The sequence below is a fragment of the Urtica dioica genome, chromosome 5, assembly GCF_054948205.1.
Source record: "Urtica dioica subsp. dioica isolate 48M chromosome 5, U.dioica_male_clone48M_v1_H2, whole genome shotgun sequence".
NCBI classification, from domain to species: domain Eukaryota; kingdom Viridiplantae; phylum Streptophyta; class Magnoliopsida; order Rosales; family Urticaceae; genus Urtica; species Urtica dioica.
The window spans coordinates 20,356,330-20,374,505 of NC_142760.1; the positions used below are offsets into that span (position 1 = coordinate 20,356,330).

Below are 18,176 nucleotides of genomic sequence, written 5' to 3' on the forward strand. Positions count from 1 at the left end.
GACAGCTTCCCTATCCCGAGGATCGAGCAACTTTTGGACGCCACGGCGGGCCACGAGTTGTTGAGCTTCATGGACACCTACTCAGGCTACAATAAGATCCGCATGCACGAGCCGGATCAAATCAAGACCACCTTTGTTACGAACCGCGGACTTTACTGCTACAAGGTCATGCCCTTTGGACTCAAAAATGCGGGGGCAACGTATCAAAGGTTGGTGAACCGAATGTTCGCCAATCAAATTGGCAAAACTATGGAGGTCTATGTGGATGATATGCTTGTCAAGAGCCTCAAGGCCCACGACCACGTTCGAGACCTTAGGGAGATGTTTACAATCTTGCGGCGCTACAAGATGAAGCTCAACCCCAACAAGTGCGCTTTTGGGGTCGAGTCCGGAAAATTCCTGGGCTACATGGTTAGCTGCCGCGGGATTGAAGCTAACCCCGAAAAGATTAAGGCGATCTTAGAGATGAGGTCGCCATAGAAAGTCAAGGAAGTGGAAAGCTTGACGGGAAGGATCGCCGCCCTAACGCGATTCGTTTCCAAGGCAACCGATAGGTGCCAACCGTTTTTCAAGGCATTAAAGAAGACCGACGGGTTTGTATGGACTGAGGAATGTGAGGAGGCGTTCCGCGAAACGAAGGCCTACTTCAGCTCCCCCCCGTTCCTCGCAAAACCGAAGGACGACGAGACCTTGTATGTTTACCTCGCGGTTTCCGATAGGGTCGTGAGCGCAGTCCTAATTCGCGAAGAAGACAAGATGCAATACCCGGTTTACTACGTTAGCAAGGCGCTACTCGACGCCGAGACCCGATACCTGGAAATCGAGAGATTGTCCATCGCCCTTGTCATGAGCGCGAGAAAGCTCCGGCCCTACTTCCAAGCGCGCCCCATCGTGGTATGCACGGGACACCCCATCGAGAAGGCCTTGCAAAAAGAGACCTTCTCTCGAATGGACATATGGTCCCAGGAGCTGGGCGAGTACGGGGTCGAGTTCCAGCCGAGAACCGCCATCAAGGGCCAAGCCCTCACCGACTTCATAGCCAAATTCACAAGTGCACCCTCAACTGACGAGAGAGATAAAGCCAACGAGAACAAGGAAGACAAGGAGAACGACCACAACGAGTCGTCGAAGTAGAGGACCAACAGCCCGATAGGGCCGGTCTGGGACTTGCACGTAGATGGCGCGTCAAACGCCCGGGGGGCTGGCGCCGGTGTTGTGCTCACAAATCCCGATAGGGAAAAACTGAGATATGCCATGCGGTTCGAGTTCAAGGCTTCCAACAACGAGGCAGAGTACGAGGCTCTGAATCGTTGGCTTGGAACTGGCAAACAAGCTAGATGTCCGAAACCTGCGCATCCACTGCGACTCGCAGTTGATTGTGAACCAGGTTAAGGGCGACTACGCCGCCAAAGAGCAGAGCATGATCGCGTACTTATTAAAGACCCAAAAGAATCTAGAGGCCCTGTCATGGTTCGAGATAGTCCAGGTTCCCCGAGAGGCGAACATCGACGCCGACGACCTGGCGCGCCTCGCGTCAGGGATAGACGAGGAGGGGGAGGGCAGCGTCCCGTTAGAAGTGTTGACTCGACCCTACGTCTCGAGAGGCGACGTAGGGGTAGTTGACGGAACTCCGCCCCCCTCATGGATGACGCCGCTCGTGGAATTCCTTAAGCGAGGAATCGTCCCCGAAGACAAAGAAGAGGCCAGAAAGCTGAGAAGCTTGGCGCCAAAATACAATATGAGGGAAGACAACTTATTCAAGAGAGGCTACTCCATGCCCCTTCTCCGTTGCTTGACTGAGGTCGAGGCGAAGAAAGCGCTCCGCAAAGTGCACGAAGGGGTGTGTAGGAACCATGGCGCCGGACAATCTTTGGCGTTAAAGCTTCTAAGGCTCGGATATTTTTGGCCTACCTTGAAAAAGGACTCCCACGAGTGGGCCAAAAAATGCGACAAATGCCAAAGGTTCACCCACGTCCCGCGCCAAGCGCCGGCCCCGTTATGTCCGATCATTTTGCCGCGACCCTTCGCGAAATGGGGAATCAACCTCATCGGTGAGCTACCTATGGGCCCGAGGCAATACAAGCATGCGATCGTGGCGATCGACTACTTAGAGGCCGAACCGCTGGCAAAGATCACCGAGGCGAACACGACGAGCTTCATTTAGAAGAACATTGTCTGCCGCTTCGGGATTCCCGCGTCAATTGTTACCGACAATGGAAAGCAATTCGACAACGTGCGCTTCCGGGACATGTGCGAACAATTGGGCATTGGCAAGACGTTCTCTTCTCCCCGCCATCCATAAGCCAACAGTCAGGTCGAGGCGGTCAACAAAACGATCAAGGGAAACCTGAAGAAAAAACTGGAAGAAAGAAAGGGGGCTTGGGCCGAGGAACTTCCCATGGTTCTTTGGGCATACCGGACCACCGCACGGAATGCGACCGGCGAAACCCATTTCGCTCTTGCATTCAGTATCAAGGCCGTGGTACCTGTCGAGACCTAGCTGCCAACCTTGCGCATCGAAGAGTATGAAGAAGCCGCCAACGACAATGCAATCAGGTTGGAGCTAGACCTCATAGATGAGAAAAGGGCAGACGCACTCTCCCGCCTCGCCGCACAGAAGAGAAAGGTCGAGAAGTACTACAATTCCAAGATCAAGCTCCGAAGATTCGCCGACGGAAGCCTCGTCCTTAGAAGGGTGTTCCAAAACACCAAAGTACAAGGGGCGGGAGTTCTGGACCCCACCTGGGAAGGTTCATACCGCGTGCGTCGAGCCATCCACAACGGCACATATGAGCTCGAGAACCTGGAAGGACTTGTGTTCACACACCCATGGAACGCGGAGCACCTGCGGCAATACTACCAATAGAAGCTCGTTCCCGCCTTCCCGACGTTCAATTATTTGCATCTTGTTTTCAATTTTAGCAACAGACAATTTTAAGTTTCAAATAAAGCCAACGGCTTGGGAATATAATTTTTGACTTTTTCGACATGATAATTGAATTACATTTCATCTCAAAGCCTTTATCCTATGATGTTATAATTTCTAGTCTCCTCTACGAGTACACGAGAAACTCGGGGGGCTACTAAGGGTAACATGTACACTTTTTCGCACGCCGCACGCGCGCCATTCCACGTTTCGCGCACCGAGAGGTAGCGAAATGTCGGCAAGTCAGATCCGCATCCTGGACCTCCGATCCCACACATCCCTCGTGTGACCTCCTTGCACGGCATGACACTTCGCGCACCGAGAGGTAGCGAAATGTCGGCAAGTCGGATCCGCGCCCCGGACCTCCGACCCCACAGGCACGACCCAACATTTCACACGCCGAGAGGTAGCGAAATGTCGGCAAGTCGGATCCGCGCACCGGACCTCCGACCCTGCATGTATCCCGCGCGATTCCACGCCTCGTATACCGGTGTCGGTTGATCACAGCCCTCCCATGACGCGATGTGTGTACCGACAGGTATCACACTCACTGGGAACCGCGCTCGCCTCAGGCCCGTTCTGGCGCACGACACGCACGTCGATAGGCAGCGTACGTGCCGGCGATCGGGCGCGTTAGTCGTTCAGCTCGCACGCGCCGATAGGCAGCGAGTCTCAAATGAATGGCGAAGACTCGCATCCGCCCGACGAAACTGGTCTAGCCAGCGTCCGCGGAAAATCTCGCCGTCAAATACGGCACTGAGCCTTCCAAACCGGTTACGCTAGATATAGTAAGCCGCGTTCATAAGACACGCACTAATCAGATTGCGCGAATCGATTATGCTAAAGCATAGCAAGTCGAGAAAATAAGACGCATAACAGATAAGAAAGGCTTTAACCAAAGCAAACAATGTTGTACGAACAACCCAACGAGAAAAATACGAGAGTACGACAAATGTCAAACGAAAGAAAAACATAGCAAGTATCCGAAAGGAAACACAATGCAAGCGCTAAACATGTGCGGGAGATAAAAAAAAGTTGGCTACTCCGAGCCAAAATCGATCTGTTACTCATCATCCTCGGGGCGAGGGGCGCCTGACCCGTCGGTAGCCTATCTGTCAAGCGGGCGGTTCGTCGATAGGGCGGCCTCCGCGGGGACTCGGGGACGCAGGTCGTCCACCTGCGTCTCGTCGTCTAGAGGGGAGAACATGGCGTTGAAGAAGGAAAAGGTGGTCCCCCGAGACACGTTCTCCTTCGCGGTCGCGACTCGAACCCGTATGGCCGCTTCGTAACGAACGACCTCCAACGCCAAGTCCCAATCATCCTCCAGGTCCGTCTTGGATCGCACAGCATCGTATTTCTCCTCGGTGTGGGCCTGCACCTCCGCCAGTAGAGAATCCCTCTCCCTCTCGGCCTTGACCCGAGAGATCTCGCTCGCCGATAGTCGAGCGTGGACGATGTTCAGTTCCTCGTCTCGGCTCGAGAGTGCCGCCTGGAGTTTCTTCATCTCCCCTAGGAAGGTGTTGGCCGCCTGCTCCGCTTTCTCCCGAGACGCCTGCTCGACCGCACGAAGCGATCTCTCGGCCGTCGATTCCTGGGCGGTCCGAACCCCCGCTAGAGTGGCGGCATGGTCGGCCGCCGCGCTCTCCATATCCTTCTGCATGATCTGCATCCGCCGCAGCAAGTCCCGGAGAATGCGGTCGCTTCGCTCCTGGCGCGCGAGCATCTACAAAAATGGAGTGGCGAACTCACAACCAAAATAAGCATAGTGGTCGCACGTAAGTCAAGCGAACGAGTCATACATTTCGAGCATCACTGATTCCATGCATGGACTGCTCAAGGTCGCTCATCGTCAGCAGACCCTTGAAATACCGCAAGGAGGTTTCAAGGATCCCTCGAGATCACTGGTCCCTCAGCTCCGCCGCCTCCGCTAGGAGCATCGAGTGCATGCTATCCGGCGCCGCCGACGTATGGGCACGCTTGTGGCCGGAGGGCGGGCCGAAGGAGGTCGACGATGACGGTCGCTGTTTGAGGAGATCGCCTCATTCTTCACTCGCATTGGTGACCCCCCGCGACGAGCCTTGGCTCGGGAACGAGCCGCGACCGCAGCTTCGACGGTAGGTTCCACCCTCGGTACTCTCACGCGCGGCCGATGTCGAGCCATGGTATCTGCAAAAGATGAAAGACGAAAATCAGTTAGAACGCTACCATAAGCATAAACAATGAAAGGCCGCGATAAGAATAAAAGTGCATGTATGATTAGTACCCCCCCACATGGGGGAGAGGAGCGGTCAAACCCCCGGCTTCGGATTCGGGACCCTCCGTGGCCTCCGCTCCGGAAGTAGGACATCGAGGACCCTCACCCTCGGGCACGAACCACCGGGTCCTTGCCATTAGGTCCGGGGACTCAAACAATGACCCCTTCCGCCTCGGGTCCGGGATCGCCTTGATCACAGCTAGGAGTTCGGAGTCCTTGGCATCCCCGACGGAGGGAAAGTCGGTCGCGGGTCCAAACGTTAGAGGTGCCGCCCCGAAAGCCGACTCGGACACCCACACCCAAGGGTACCGATGCTTCGAGGTAACCTTGGTAACGATGGTGATGCGCTTTCGAGGGCATGCAAAGTAGAAGCCCGGTTTCTTCGAGACCCCACGGACGACCACGAGGTCTTGAATATCGTCTGCAGTGACCGCCCTTTTCTTTACTCGATAGAGCATCATATGGCACGTTGCGACTACCCGATAGAAGGAAGGAGACATCAGTAACGCATGCACCCCCAACCGAATCAATAGCTCTTGGATCACCGGCTGAAAGGGTAACCGAAGCCCTTCGCGAAGACTCGCCTCGTGAATGGCAGCGTATCCCTTCCGGGGGCGAGTCGGGAGATCGTCGGGCAACGTTCGCAGGATCGACACTGAATCCGAGATGCCATAACGCCTCCTCAAGCTCGTGAAACAAGTAATCGAGAGCGAACTCTGGATGTCAACACCCGAGCAATCAAGGCCGCCACGTATTGCCGACTCTCCGATCGGCAAGGACAAGGCCTGTGTTTCCTCCCGCGCGGTTGAGGAAAGCATCGCCGCAGACGTTACATGGCGGCACGACGAGTCGTTCGAGCGCTCGGTGTTTGGAGCGTCACGGTCGCCTGATCGAACCGGTCAGCTCCCCTCGGCCCTAGCATGACTGCCCGGGTGCGCGCCCGACTGCCGGCCAGCCAAGCCACCTTCTTCAGGCCGGCCCAGGCCCTACCCGGCCATGCTCCCTCCTGCGCGTGCGTCCAACCCGTGGACCCAGCCCATCTCCTGGCTAGATGGCTCCTCCACGTGCGGGCCCGGCCCGGGTGATCCCTCGCCTTCAGCGCACGCCTCCGGCCTGGCCCCTGGCCGGCTAGGCCTTCAGCCCATGAGTCCTGCCCAGGCGTCCCAGTGCTCGCCCCGTGCGTGCCCAGCCCGGCGGCCCGGCCCGGCTCCTGGCCGGTTGGGCCCTCCTCGCGCGCGCCCAGCCCGGCGGCCTGGCCCTGCTCCTGGCCGGTTGGGCCCTCCTCGCGCGCGCCCAGCCCGGCAGCCCGGCCCGGCTCCTGGCCGGTGGGGCCCTCCTCGCGCGCACCCAGCCCGGCGGCCCGGCCCGGCTCCTGGCCGGTGGAGCCCTCCTCGTGCGCGTGCAGCCCAGCAGTCTGGCCCGGCTCCCGGCCGGCTGGGTCCACATCACGCAGGCCCGGCCCAAATAGGTCTAGGGTTTGCCCAAGTGATGGGCGAGTCGCCGCCCCCTGGCCGGCGCCACCTGGGCGGGCCACCCCCTGCACGGCGTCGGCCCCTCCTTGGGCGATGTCGCCCGGCACCGGCAGCGCGCGCCACCTTTGGCGCGGCCAGGCCTCACCGGGCACGAACACCCCTGGATGGGCGCGCGTTGCCTGGACGGGCGCGGGGGGCGCAGGCGTGAGACCCGTTCGGGCGCGACGGGCCCGGCAGCAGGTGTGCCCGGCCGAGGCAGCAGGGGCGCCCGGCCGAGGCAGCAGGGGCACCCGGCCGCGGCGGCAGAGGCAATCGGCCGGGGCAGCAGGGGCACCCGGCCGAGGTGGCAAAAGCACTCGGCCGAGGCAGCAGGGGCGCCCGGCCGAGGGGGCAGAGGTACTCGGCCGGGGCAGCAGGGGCACCCGGCCGAGGCTGTAGAGGCGTTTGGCCGGGGCAGCAGAGGCACCCGGCCGAGGCAGCAGGCTTGCTCTGCCGGGGCGCTGGATCGTGAGCGGGCCGGGACGGCCGGGGCGCGAGAATGCGCGCGGGCCGGGACGGCCAGGGGCGCAGGAGCGCGCGCGGGCCGGGACGCTCGAGGGCGCGGAAGCGCACGCAGGCCGGGAAGCCCGAGGGCGCAGGAGCGCGCGCGGGCCGGGACTCCGGGGCGCGGGAGCGCGCGAGGGCCGGGCGCGCTAGGGCGCGCGTTCAGGCCCATTGGGCCGTGGGCACAGGTGCGCGTGCGCATGGCCTCTGGGCCGGGGACGCGGGCGCGCGCGTAGGCCCTGCCGGGCCGTGGGTGCATCAGGGCGCTCGGGCCTGGCGGGCCGTGGGTGCGTCAGGGCGCCAGGGCCTGGCCGGTCTCGAATCGTTTTTGAATTTCTGGTGTCCCGAAAATGACCGGTAACATTAGCCCCCCAAGTTTACGCTTTACGGGACGTAAGTCGTGAACTTTAGAAAAAGAAAGGGCGTTGAGGTTATTTTACCTTCGGTCATGCGTGACCGTACGCACGCATATCTCCTCTTTTTTTTATTGGCCGGACCCTAGGGGGTTGGACCGGGCTGGCTGTGCAGCAAGGCCCGCGCGCGGCCTGGCGCCGGTGGACTGGCGCGCGTGCGAGGCCGGTACGCGGGCCAGGCCTTGTGTCGCGCGCGCAGGGGGGGAGGAGGAGCACGGTTTGCTCCTTCCTCTCCTATAAATAGGAGAGCCCCCCTCCCTTTCTGTTCAAACCTGGCAGCCTTTGGGTAATTGGAAAATTCCTTTGAGTTTGAAATTCCCTCTGGGCAGCCGACTTTTTTACCCTTTTTTAATGGGGAGTGAGCTTGTTTCCCACGTTGATGATCCCAAGGTTGACTCTTCCTGCCCTCTCCCAGATTTTGGGGGGGGGGCGGCCAAGGGTCCCTTTGAGGAACTCGACGGGGTTCCATTATTTGTCGAGGAAGACTCTGGTGCGGCCGACAAATGGCTCGCGGAGTTGGAGACCGACGCCGCGGCGATAGCCGAGCTGGCGGGGCCCGGGAGTGGCCTACCTACCAGGACCCGCGCTCGTCACGGCTAGTGATCAACCTCGTTTCCCGCGAGGCGTCCTTTGACGCCCCCTTGCTCAAGCAGCGAGGTGAAGCAACGGTGAGTGCCGGGCTCCCCCGGGCGTCCGATTTGGATGCCTCAGGTTCCGGGCTTTCGATTGTGCCGTCCGAATCTTTTTTGGACGAGATTTATTCCGACGATCCCCTAGGGTCGGGTTCAGACGGTCCCGAAGAGGATTTGGAGGCTCCTCCCGCGAGGGGGAAGGAGAAACGTAACGGAAAAGTGTTGGAGACGGCCTGGTTAGCTTTCGAGTCCGCGGAGGCCTCGGGCTACACCTATGCTAGGTCTCTGGAGAGGATCCGCATGTACGGAGTAGGCGACTCTGTTGCCCCCGTCGGCCTAGACTGCGGGGGAATCGATGCCGCGAGCACGCTCACTTCCCGAGTCTTCAGCACGCTCTGGGAGACGTATAACATCCCTCCCTCGGTGGGGTTGCTTAGACCTGCCCCCGAGGATAGGCCCTCTCGTCCTAGGGACGGATACGCGGCCGTGACGATCGGGAGTCTTGTCTGTGGGTTGCGCCTCCCGTTCCCAACGATCGTCCAGCAGATTCTGACCCGACTAGGGGTCCATGCATGTCAAATCAGCCCGGCGTTCTATCGCCTGTTGGCTACATGCTTCATGGATAGGCACTGCCAGACGCAACGCGCCACGACCGTGGACGACTTCCGTAATCTGGTTGTCGTCTTCCCGGCGCCGGGGCAGCCGGGATTTCATATGGCCCGCGCCCGGGGCAACGTGAGGCTGGCCGAGGATAGTGACCCGCCTAGCCGCCGGGCGTGAGTGTGGGTCACCTCGGACGCCTTTGGCGAGGCACCCCTTCGCTTCGGTCGTTTGACCGACTTTCCAGCGGATGAGGGGGCAGCGGAGCTCCCTTTTGTGAGAGAGATATTGGGGATGTCGGAGGCCCGCAAGGCTAGCGAGCGGTTCCGTTCCCCCAAGCTGATGGCGCTTACCGGGTGGTTCCCGCCCTTTGCTCCGGGCACCGAAGTGGCGCGCCGGGCGAGCAGGCCCCCGAGTCCCGTGGCTCAAACAGTCGCTCTTGCTTCTCGAGGTAACTTTTACGGTTTTGTAAATTTTTTGTTTGACAGGAGCCTGACTTTTGTCGCTTTGCCCTGCGTAGCTGCAAAGAGGCGAGCTAGGAGGCTGGCCTTTGCTTCTCGGGACCCTGAGTTGATGGCGAAAATTCATTCTAGGGTCGCTAACCGCAAGGCGAGGGGAGAGCGTGTCGAGACCGCCGGCGTAGCTGATCCGGAGCCCCGTGCCTCTTTGAAGAGGGCTTCGACAGCGGCGCCCCCTGATGAGCGTTCCGAACCCAAGAGGGCGAACTCGGCGGTGGAGCTGGAGGCGATAGAGGCTCGAGGGGATTGCTTCCGTCATCTCGAGGGATCCCCACTGTCCTGGTGGAAGGGCGTGGTGTCGAAGAGCGAAATTGCCTTCTTTCAGGCGGGGGTTACCGACGCTCAGAGGGTCAGTATTTATGTTTATTTGTCATAAGCGTAGGTTTAGTTTTAACCCTTGCCTTTTGTCGTCACAGGCGTACGTTAGGGCCATGCGAAGCGACAGGATTCGGCACGACTTCATCCGGCGCTTGGGTTCATCCCAGGAAGAGCTTGCTCGGACGAAGGCTAGGCTGGCTCAGGTCGAGCGTGGTTCGCACTCGGGGGCGGAGACCGAGACCAGCTTCGTGAGGCTAAGGTGGAACTCTAAATCGCACGGGATCAGCACGACGGAGCCCAAATGTCGGTGGCCAAGATGGCGGGGGAGCTCACCAAAGAACGGCGAGCTTGTGAGGTGGCGACCCGATCAGCGGAGATTTTTCGCACTGAGGTTACCGACCTTCGGAGGCAACTGGACGCTCGATCCGATGCTTTGGAGACGTCGCACCGTTAGCTTACTTCGAGCGAAGCGGGGCGTGTTCGCACGGAGCGTGAGTGCGACTCTCTGGCGGAAGAGAACGCTCGCCTCTCATCCCAGCTTGCTGAAGCGGAGCGAAGAGCATCCGACTTGCAGGATGACTACGACATAGGGACCGAGGAGGCTCGTCGTACCGGAGCGGTGGAATGTCGGGATGCGACCGCGACCGAGAACAAGGCCCGGGGGGTCACTTTTGACTTCTTCGACACCTTGTTTCCACTGCGAGATAAGGGTGCTGCTTGAGCCGTGTGGCTTCTTTTTTTAGCGCTTGTGTTTAGCGCTTTGTTTTCTTTTCCTTTTCTCAGGATTTAATTTATTTTTCATACACTTTTTATTCAGCACGTGTTCATTGGATTTAGAGTTGTAGCTCTTTTCGTTTATGAGATATTTTTGTTGCTTTCATGTTGAATACTTACCTTATTTTTCGAGCAGTTTTGCTCGTATATGCCTTTTTTGCGGGCTAACGTGGCCCGAAGGGCTTGTATCCGTACCAATAGTCTTGGCAGGTTTTGCATCCCTAGTTGGGATTCGTCCTCCGCTCATTTTATCGTTACGACTTGTCGTCGTTCAACGTTCGAGGCGAGGGGGCGCTTGTGCCCAGTTAGGTGGTTGGCCGACCCGTGTCTGAACGGTGTTACCGGCCTGTCGGGTTAGGCCGACAATTCAATGTGCCTAATGTGGCTGTGGCCCAGTGACTTTGCTTCGTGCCTTTCGATGATCGAAGAGGTCATACCGGGTAGTTCCCGGGGGCTCTGGGTTTGTGCCATTGGTGACTGGACGTGCATGTCGCGCCGGACTGAGCCGGCGTCTTTTGAGTTCGCGCCCTGGAGCAAGCGAACGTAGATTGCGCCAGGTTAGGCCGGCGTCTCTGGAGCTCGTGTTGTTGAGTGACCGAGCATTTATGGTGCGCCGACTGAGACGACGTCTTTTGGCGTTCACGCCCTGGAGCGTCTGAACGTTGATTGCGCCGGGTTAGGCCGGCGTCTTTGGAGCTCGTGCTGTTGAGCGACCGAGCGTTTTGCGTTGGGTTATGCCAACGTCTTTTGAGCTCGTGCTGTTGAGCGACCGAGCGTATGTTGCGCCGGGTTATGTCGGCGTCTTTTGAGCTCGTGCTGTTGAGCGACCGAGCGTATGTTGCGCCGGTTCATGCCGGCATCTTTCGAGCTCGTGCTGTTGAGCGACCAAGCATATGTTGCGCTGAGTTATGCCGGCGTCTTTTGAGCTCATGCTGTTGAGTGTTCGAGCGTATGTTGCACCGGGTTATGCCGGTGTCTTTTGAGTTTGCGCCCTGGAGCAAGCGAACGTAGATCGCGCCGGGTTAGGCCGGCGTCTCTGGAGCTCGTGCTGTTGAGCGACCGAGCATTTATGGTGCGCCGGCTGAGCTGACGTCTTTAGGCGTTCGCGCCCTGGAGCGTCTGAACGTTGATTGCGTCGGGTTAGGCCGCCTTCTTTGGAGCTCGTGCTGTTGAGCCACCGAGCGTTTTGCGTCGGGTTATGCCAACGTCTTTTGAGCTCGTGCTGTTGAGCGACCGAGCGTATGTTGCGCCGTGTTATGCCGGCGTCTTTTGAGCTCGTGATGTTGTGCGACCGAGCGTATGTTGCACCGGGTCATGCCGGCGTCTTTCGTGCTCGTGCTGTTGAGCATCCGAGCATATGTTGCGCCGGGTTATGCCGGCGTCTTTTGAGCTCGTGCTGTTGAGCGACCGAGCGTACGTTGCGTCGGGTTATGCCGGCGTCTTTTGAGCTCGTGTTGTTGAGCGACCGAGCGTATGTTGCGCCGGGTTATGCCGACGTCTTTTGAGCTCGTGCTGTTGAGCGACCGAGCGTATGTTGCGCCGGGTTATGCCGGCGTCTTTGGTGTTCGTGCCCGGGGGCTAGCGAACATTTGTATGGCTCAGATTTGGCCGTTTTTAGGGTTTGAGGAACATGCATCCCGGGAGACGTCTTTCACCTGCGCCTTTACGCGTCTTACGGCACGCCGGGAAGGCCGACTTTTTACCCGAACCCGTATGCGCGAAGGGCCGTCGGGGTCCGAGCTTCCTAAGTCTGTATCGCCGTGGGGGACTTATGATATGATCCTTACCAACAAATGTGATAAGACCCAATAACAATGATTGGAAAAAAGACCCCAAGATCTGCAAAGGACTAGAATGTTGAGACTTGACCCAATATCTAGAGAGATAAGAACCAAGCCTACAATATATATGACGCCACACCAAGATACTCAAGATGATCACTTAAGAATCAAGATGATAAGTCAAGTTGCTGAACGCCACAAGAAAACTTGATAAGTTCAAAAAGTCTTTTCAAGAACAAGAAAGACACAAACTCACATATATTTCATTCAAAGGGGAATTGTCCCTGATTACATTCTCCTAAACACTTATTTATAGCCTTGGAGAGGCTTTACAATCAGCCAAAAACGTTTTGCTCCAACAGCTCTAAAAACAACATTTAAGACACTAGTAATAAAAGCTGAAATCTAAATGCAAATAACTCTCAGCCCTTATAACATTGAAACTGAAAGTTTTTGACATAAAAACACACAAAACAACACACTAAATGGGTATAAACACCCCAAATTCGTCCAACTATTCTGAGTGGTTACAAAAGTAACTCCCAAAAGAGTGAACAGCCTTATTTATTGTTAGAAATGTGGATCCAATGCCTAAAAACGACCTAGGCATTCTGATTACTCTTGTAGAACCTTAATCATTGTAATTAGGCTCTCTTGCTTTAGATTTGCCTCAACTTTGGGCCCAAATGAGCTAACTTGTTGAATCAGCCCATTTAGAGCCTCTTTGAATTGTTTGGCCTTAAACCTTGTGAGAGGCCCACTAGGCAAACTTAATGGATCACTTGAAAGTTTTCTTTTAGTCATCTCAGGTCCACTTGTATCCATTTGAACTCCTTGATCACTTGCATCCACTTTAGCTCCTCGATTCTCATCAACTTAGGCCTGGGTAAAAGTGTTCGTGCTGTTGAGCGACTGAACTTATGTGTTGCGCCAGGCTGGGCCGGCGTCTTTGAGGTCGTGCTGCTGAGCGACCGAGCATATGTGTTGCGTCAGGTTAGGCCGACGTCTTTTCTCTGACCCGTATGCTTGATGAGCCATCGGGGTTCGAGCTTCTTAAGCCTCTGTATCCCATGAGTTGGGGGCTTAAGGTTTTTTTGTTTTTTTTATTGGCCGTGAATCCTTGAGCGTATGTCGCAGGACCCATTAGCCCCCTAAGTTTTTAGTTTACAGGTCGTGCCGTGATGACTAAAAACTTTTAATAAAGTGGGTAAGAAAGACCGCAAACTTTATTTTTTTTTAATTTTTTTTTGCTAACAGGGAACATCCTTGAACAGTGGCACGTAGGCCTTATTGAATAAAGGAAGTCAGAGCAATAAATGGGGGCTTGGTCACTGGTGGTATTGCCTCAAGTGCTCGGCGTTCCACGGGTGCCGGATTGGAGTTCCGTCCGTGTTCGATGTAGTAGGTTCCGTCATGTATGACTTGTCGAATTCTATAAACAATTTCAAAAGGAGAGAACTTAGTTGCAGAGTGAACACTACGATTATATGCAAATTCAACATGTGGCAAACAATCTTCCCAAGCTTTCAGGTTCTTTTGAATGATAGAACACAACAAAGTGGATAATGATCTATTTACCACTTCAGTTTGCCCATCGGTTTGTGGATGACAAGTAGTAGAAAACAATAGTTTTGTTCCCAGCTTTCCCCACAACGTTTTCCAAAAATAGCTCAAGAATCTCGCATCTCTATCAGAAACAATTGTGCGAGGCATGCCATGCAACCTAACAATCTCTTTGAAAAACAGGTCAGCAATGTTTGATGCGTTATCAGTTTTGTGACATGCAATAAAATGTGCCATTTTAGAAAATCGATCAACGACCACAAAAACAGAATCTCTCCCCCTCTTAGTCCTTGGTAATCCCAAAACGAAGTCCATTGAAATATTAACCCAAGGTGCACTAGGAATCGGAAGTGGTGTATACAAACCATGTGGTTGTTGTTTAGACTTGGCCTGTTTACAAGTTATGCATCGCTCACAAATCTTTTCAACATCTCGTTTCATATGGGGCCAATAGAAATGTTCATGCAACATACCCAATGTCTTAGCTACCCCAAAATGACCCATCAAACCACCAGAATGTGCTTCTCTAACAAGTAGTTCACGTAATGAAGAATGAGGAATGCATAATTTATTTTCACGAAATAGAAAACCATCATGAATAAAAAATTTGCCATTCGCCCCATTAGAACAACATTCAAAGGCTGCCCCAAAATCAGAATCAGAAGCATACAATTCCTTAATGTACTCAAATCCAAGCAACTTAGAATCTAGAGTAGAGAGTAGAACGTACCTGCGAGATAATGCATCTGCCACAACATTCTCCTTACCTTGCTTATATTTGATCACATACGGAAATGTTTCAATGAACTCCACCCATTTCACATGTCGTCTATTCAATTTGTGTTGGCCCTTCAAATGCTTCAACGACTCATGATCCGTATGTATCACAAATTCTTTAGGCCAAAGATAGTGCTGCCAATTTTCCAAAGTCCTCACCAATGCATATAATTCCTTATCATAAGTAGGATAGTTCAGGGGTGCCCCACTCAACTTTTCACTAAAATACGCAATTGGTCTTCTTTCTTGCATCAAAACTCCACCAATTCCTAAACCTGAAGCATCACACTCAATTTCAAACGTTTTAGTGAAGTTAGGCAAAATAAGCAAAGGAGCATTAGTTAATTTTTTCTTGATCAGTCTGAATGCCTTTTCTTGCTCAGCTCCCCATTTAAATGGGATGTTCTTCTTGATGACTTCGGTTAGCGGCGCTGCAAGGCTACTAAAGTCTCGAACAAATCGTCGATAAAAACTAGCCAAACCATGAAAACTTCTTACCTTACTTACCGAAGTAGGCGTTGGCCAATCGTGAATTGCCTTCACCTTTTCCTCATCAACTTCAATCCCTTTAGCACTTACAACAAAACCAAGAAACACAAGCTTATCCGTGCAAAATGTACATTTCTTAAGATTTCCAAATAAGCTTTCTTTCCTCAAAACTTCTAAAACCAATTTTAGATGTGCAACATGATCCTCAAGGTTTTGACTATAAATCAGAATATCATCAAAGTAGACAACAACAAAATGTCCAAGGAAAGTACGTAAAACATGGTTCATAAGTCTCATGAATGTACTCGGGGCATTGCTTAACCCAAAAGGCATGACTAACCATTTATACAATCCATATTTTGTCTTAAATGCAGTTTTCCACTCATCTCCTTCTTTCATTATAATCTGATGATATCCACTCTTAAGATCAATATTAGAAAACACACATGATCCATGCAATTCATCCAGCATATCATCTAAACGAGGAATAGGATGTCGATACTTTACCGTGATGTTGTTGATGGCTCGACAATCAACACACATTCTCCATGTCCCATCCTTCTTCGGCACTAGAATCACCGGAACAGCACACGGACTCATGCTTTCTCTCACATGTCCCTTCTCCATTAGCTCACTGACTTGCCGCTCAAGTTCCTTAGTCTCCTCCGGATTACTTCTATAGGCTGGTCGATTTGGAATTGTGGAGCCAGGAACAAAGTCGATTTGATGTTCGATCCCTCGAATAGGAGGTAAACCAGGAGGTACCTCTTCCGGAAACACATCTACAAATTCCTGCAAAAGAGAGAAAACGTTGCTCGGCAAAGATCCGGCAAGATCATCAGTACATAAAAAGGCCTCCTTGTACATGAGTACTATAAGGGGCTGATGGGTGAATAATGCCCTCTTGATCTCACTTTTTTTTGCCATGAGACTAACTTTTTCACTCATGTTTCTCTCTTTCTTTTCAAATTCCTTTTTTTCATCTTTTTCTCTTTCCTTTTCTTTTTCTCTTTCTTTTTCTTTTTCTTTTTCTTTTTCTTTTTCTTTTTCTCTTTTTGTTTGTAATTTCAATTGATCAGCAAGAACTTGATTGGGACTTAATGGTACAAGTGTAACAGGTTGCTCTTTAAGAGTAAAAGAGTATCGATTGGTGAAACCATCATGTGAGACCCTCCTATCAAATTGCCATGGCCTCCCCAAAAGCATGTGACAAGTTTCCATCGGTACCACATCACAAAGCACCTGATCTTCATACTTGCCAATCGAAAATGCCACAAGAACTTGTTTTGTCACCTTGATGTTTCCACTATCATTAAGCCATTGAAGACGGTAGGGTCGTGGATGCTTCAAGGTAGGCAGCGCCAATTTCTCGACAAGTTCATTGCTCGCGACATTCGTGCAACTTCCTCCATCAATAATCACACTACACACTTTCCGGTTCACGAAGCATCGAGTATGAAACAAATTCTCGCGCTGATTATTTTCTTCTTTCTTCACTTGTGCACTAAGAGCTCTCCTCGCCACTAATAGTTCTCCATCGACTGGGTATTCACCATCGCTGCAATCCTCAAGTGGTGGCATGTCCTCATCTACTTCATCTTCCTCATCCTCTGACTCAAGCTGACCTTGTGCGTTTATCACCATAACCCTCTTGTTTGGGCACTCGCTGGCTATATGTCCTGAACCTCTACATTTGAAACACTTTATATCACGTGTTTTAGTAGAATTAGCCTCTTTGTTACCTTGTGTAGCCCCTGGTTGTTGTACGACGTTTTTCGAAGTGTCAAATTTAGGCTTGTTTGCTTGAAATTCATCTCGTCTAGAGGCTGCCCTCCACGAATTTGTTGACGACATACTTGGTCCTCTCCTAGCCATGTTCCTTCGCTTTAGTTGCTGCTCCGCTTTGACGGCTTGGTGCACCATATCGGTCAACTCCACGTGATGTTGCATCTCCACGACATCCGCTATCTCACGATTTAGTCCATGCAAGAATCTAGCCATCGTTGCTTCTCTGTCCTCCACCACGTTTGCCCTTATCATTGCCACCTCCATCTCCTTGAAATACTCATCTACACTCTTTATTCCTTGAGTTAGACGCTGCAATTTGTTGTACAACTCCCGATGGTAATAACTTGGAATGAATCGCCGCCTCATGATGGCTTTCATCTCCTCCCATGTCTCCACCGTGCGCTCTCTATTTCTCCTCCTTTCTTTCAACAACTGATCCCACCATATTATGGCATAATCAGTGAACTCAATCGCTGCGAGCTTCACCTTCTTCATCTCCGAGTAGTTATGACACTCGAACACCATCTCTATCTTTTGCTCCCACTCCAAATAGACTTCAGGTTCATTTCTCCCCTGAAAAGATGGTATGGTCACCTTTATACTCCCCAAATCATCATCCATTCCAGGCCTTCCCCTCCTAGCTTCTCTATTCCCATTACCACGCCCAAACCTGCCCCGGTTATGTTGACGCTCTTCTCCACCATCTTCAGCAACCTCGTCTTCAACACCTTCCGATACATCACCCTCTTCTTCAGCTCTTTGTGCTCGTCTATTGGGAACATTTGGTGCATGATTTGCTGCCATCCCTTCTATTCCATCAATCCTCGCATTTAGTTGTTCAAACTTCTCCGTCATCAACGCCACGAATGCCTCCATTTGAAGATTTCGATTAAGTGGTGGTTGTACGTATCTCCCACGATCAGATTCGTTTCCTGACATTTAAAATATATATATTTTTTTATTAAAAAAAAAAAAAAAAACGTATCTGTTAGAGGACCTCACAAACACTCGCTCACGTGTTTCTCTCAATAATGTATCCGCTCAACACTCGTGTTTAGAAATAAAATGGCTTTTACCCTCAAATAATCTCACACTCTTGCCTTTTTCCACTCTAGTGTTTTCTTTTGTTCTTAATCAGACTAAGTAAACAACAAGTGTTTCGAGTAGCAATTCAATGTGTGAAACAACTCAACAAATCACGAGACTCAAAAGCAAAGGATAAGATATGAGATAAACAACCCACACTACGTAAACTAAAATGCTCAATTACCAATTCTAGAATCAGACCATAAAACAAAACAAACAAAAATACTACAACGATAGACTGA

At 53.0% G+C, this 18,176-nt stretch overlaps 1 protein-coding gene across 1 annotated transcript; it reads right to left on the reverse strand.

The window, feature by feature from the left end:
- Positions 1-14,428: 14,428 nt before the first annotated feature.
- Positions 14,429-17,724, reverse strand: LOC149397593 (uncharacterized). Its single transcript, XM_089614277.1, has 6 exons — positions 16,168-17,724; positions 15,568-15,852; positions 15,401-15,465; positions 15,075-15,277; positions 14,525-14,846; positions 14,429-14,435 (listed from the first exon to the last, which is right to left on the reverse strand). The coding sequence occupies exons 1-6, from the start codon at positions 17,722-17,724 to the stop codon at positions 14,429-14,431; spliced, it is 2,439 nt and encodes an 812-aa protein (XP_089470403.1).
- Between the last annotated feature and the right edge of the window lie 452 nt (positions 17,725-18,176).

What these genes read in the sequence shown, in the direction of transcription:
- LOC149397593 (XM_089614277.1), bottom strand. Translation starts at nt 17,724, where the DNA reads ATGGAGGCATTCGTGGCGTTGATGACGGAGAAGTTTGAACAACTAAAT. An exon ending in AAGAGCAACCTGTTACACTT is followed by an intron (nt 15,853 to 16,167) that starts GTACCATTAAGT and finishes TCTCTTTTGCAG; the next exon opens with GAATTTGTAGATGTGTTTCC. An exon ending in AAATATGGATTGTATAAATG is followed by an intron (nt 15,278 to 15,400) that starts GTTAGTCATGCC and finishes TCTGATTTATAG; the next exon opens with TCAAAACCTTGAGGATCATG.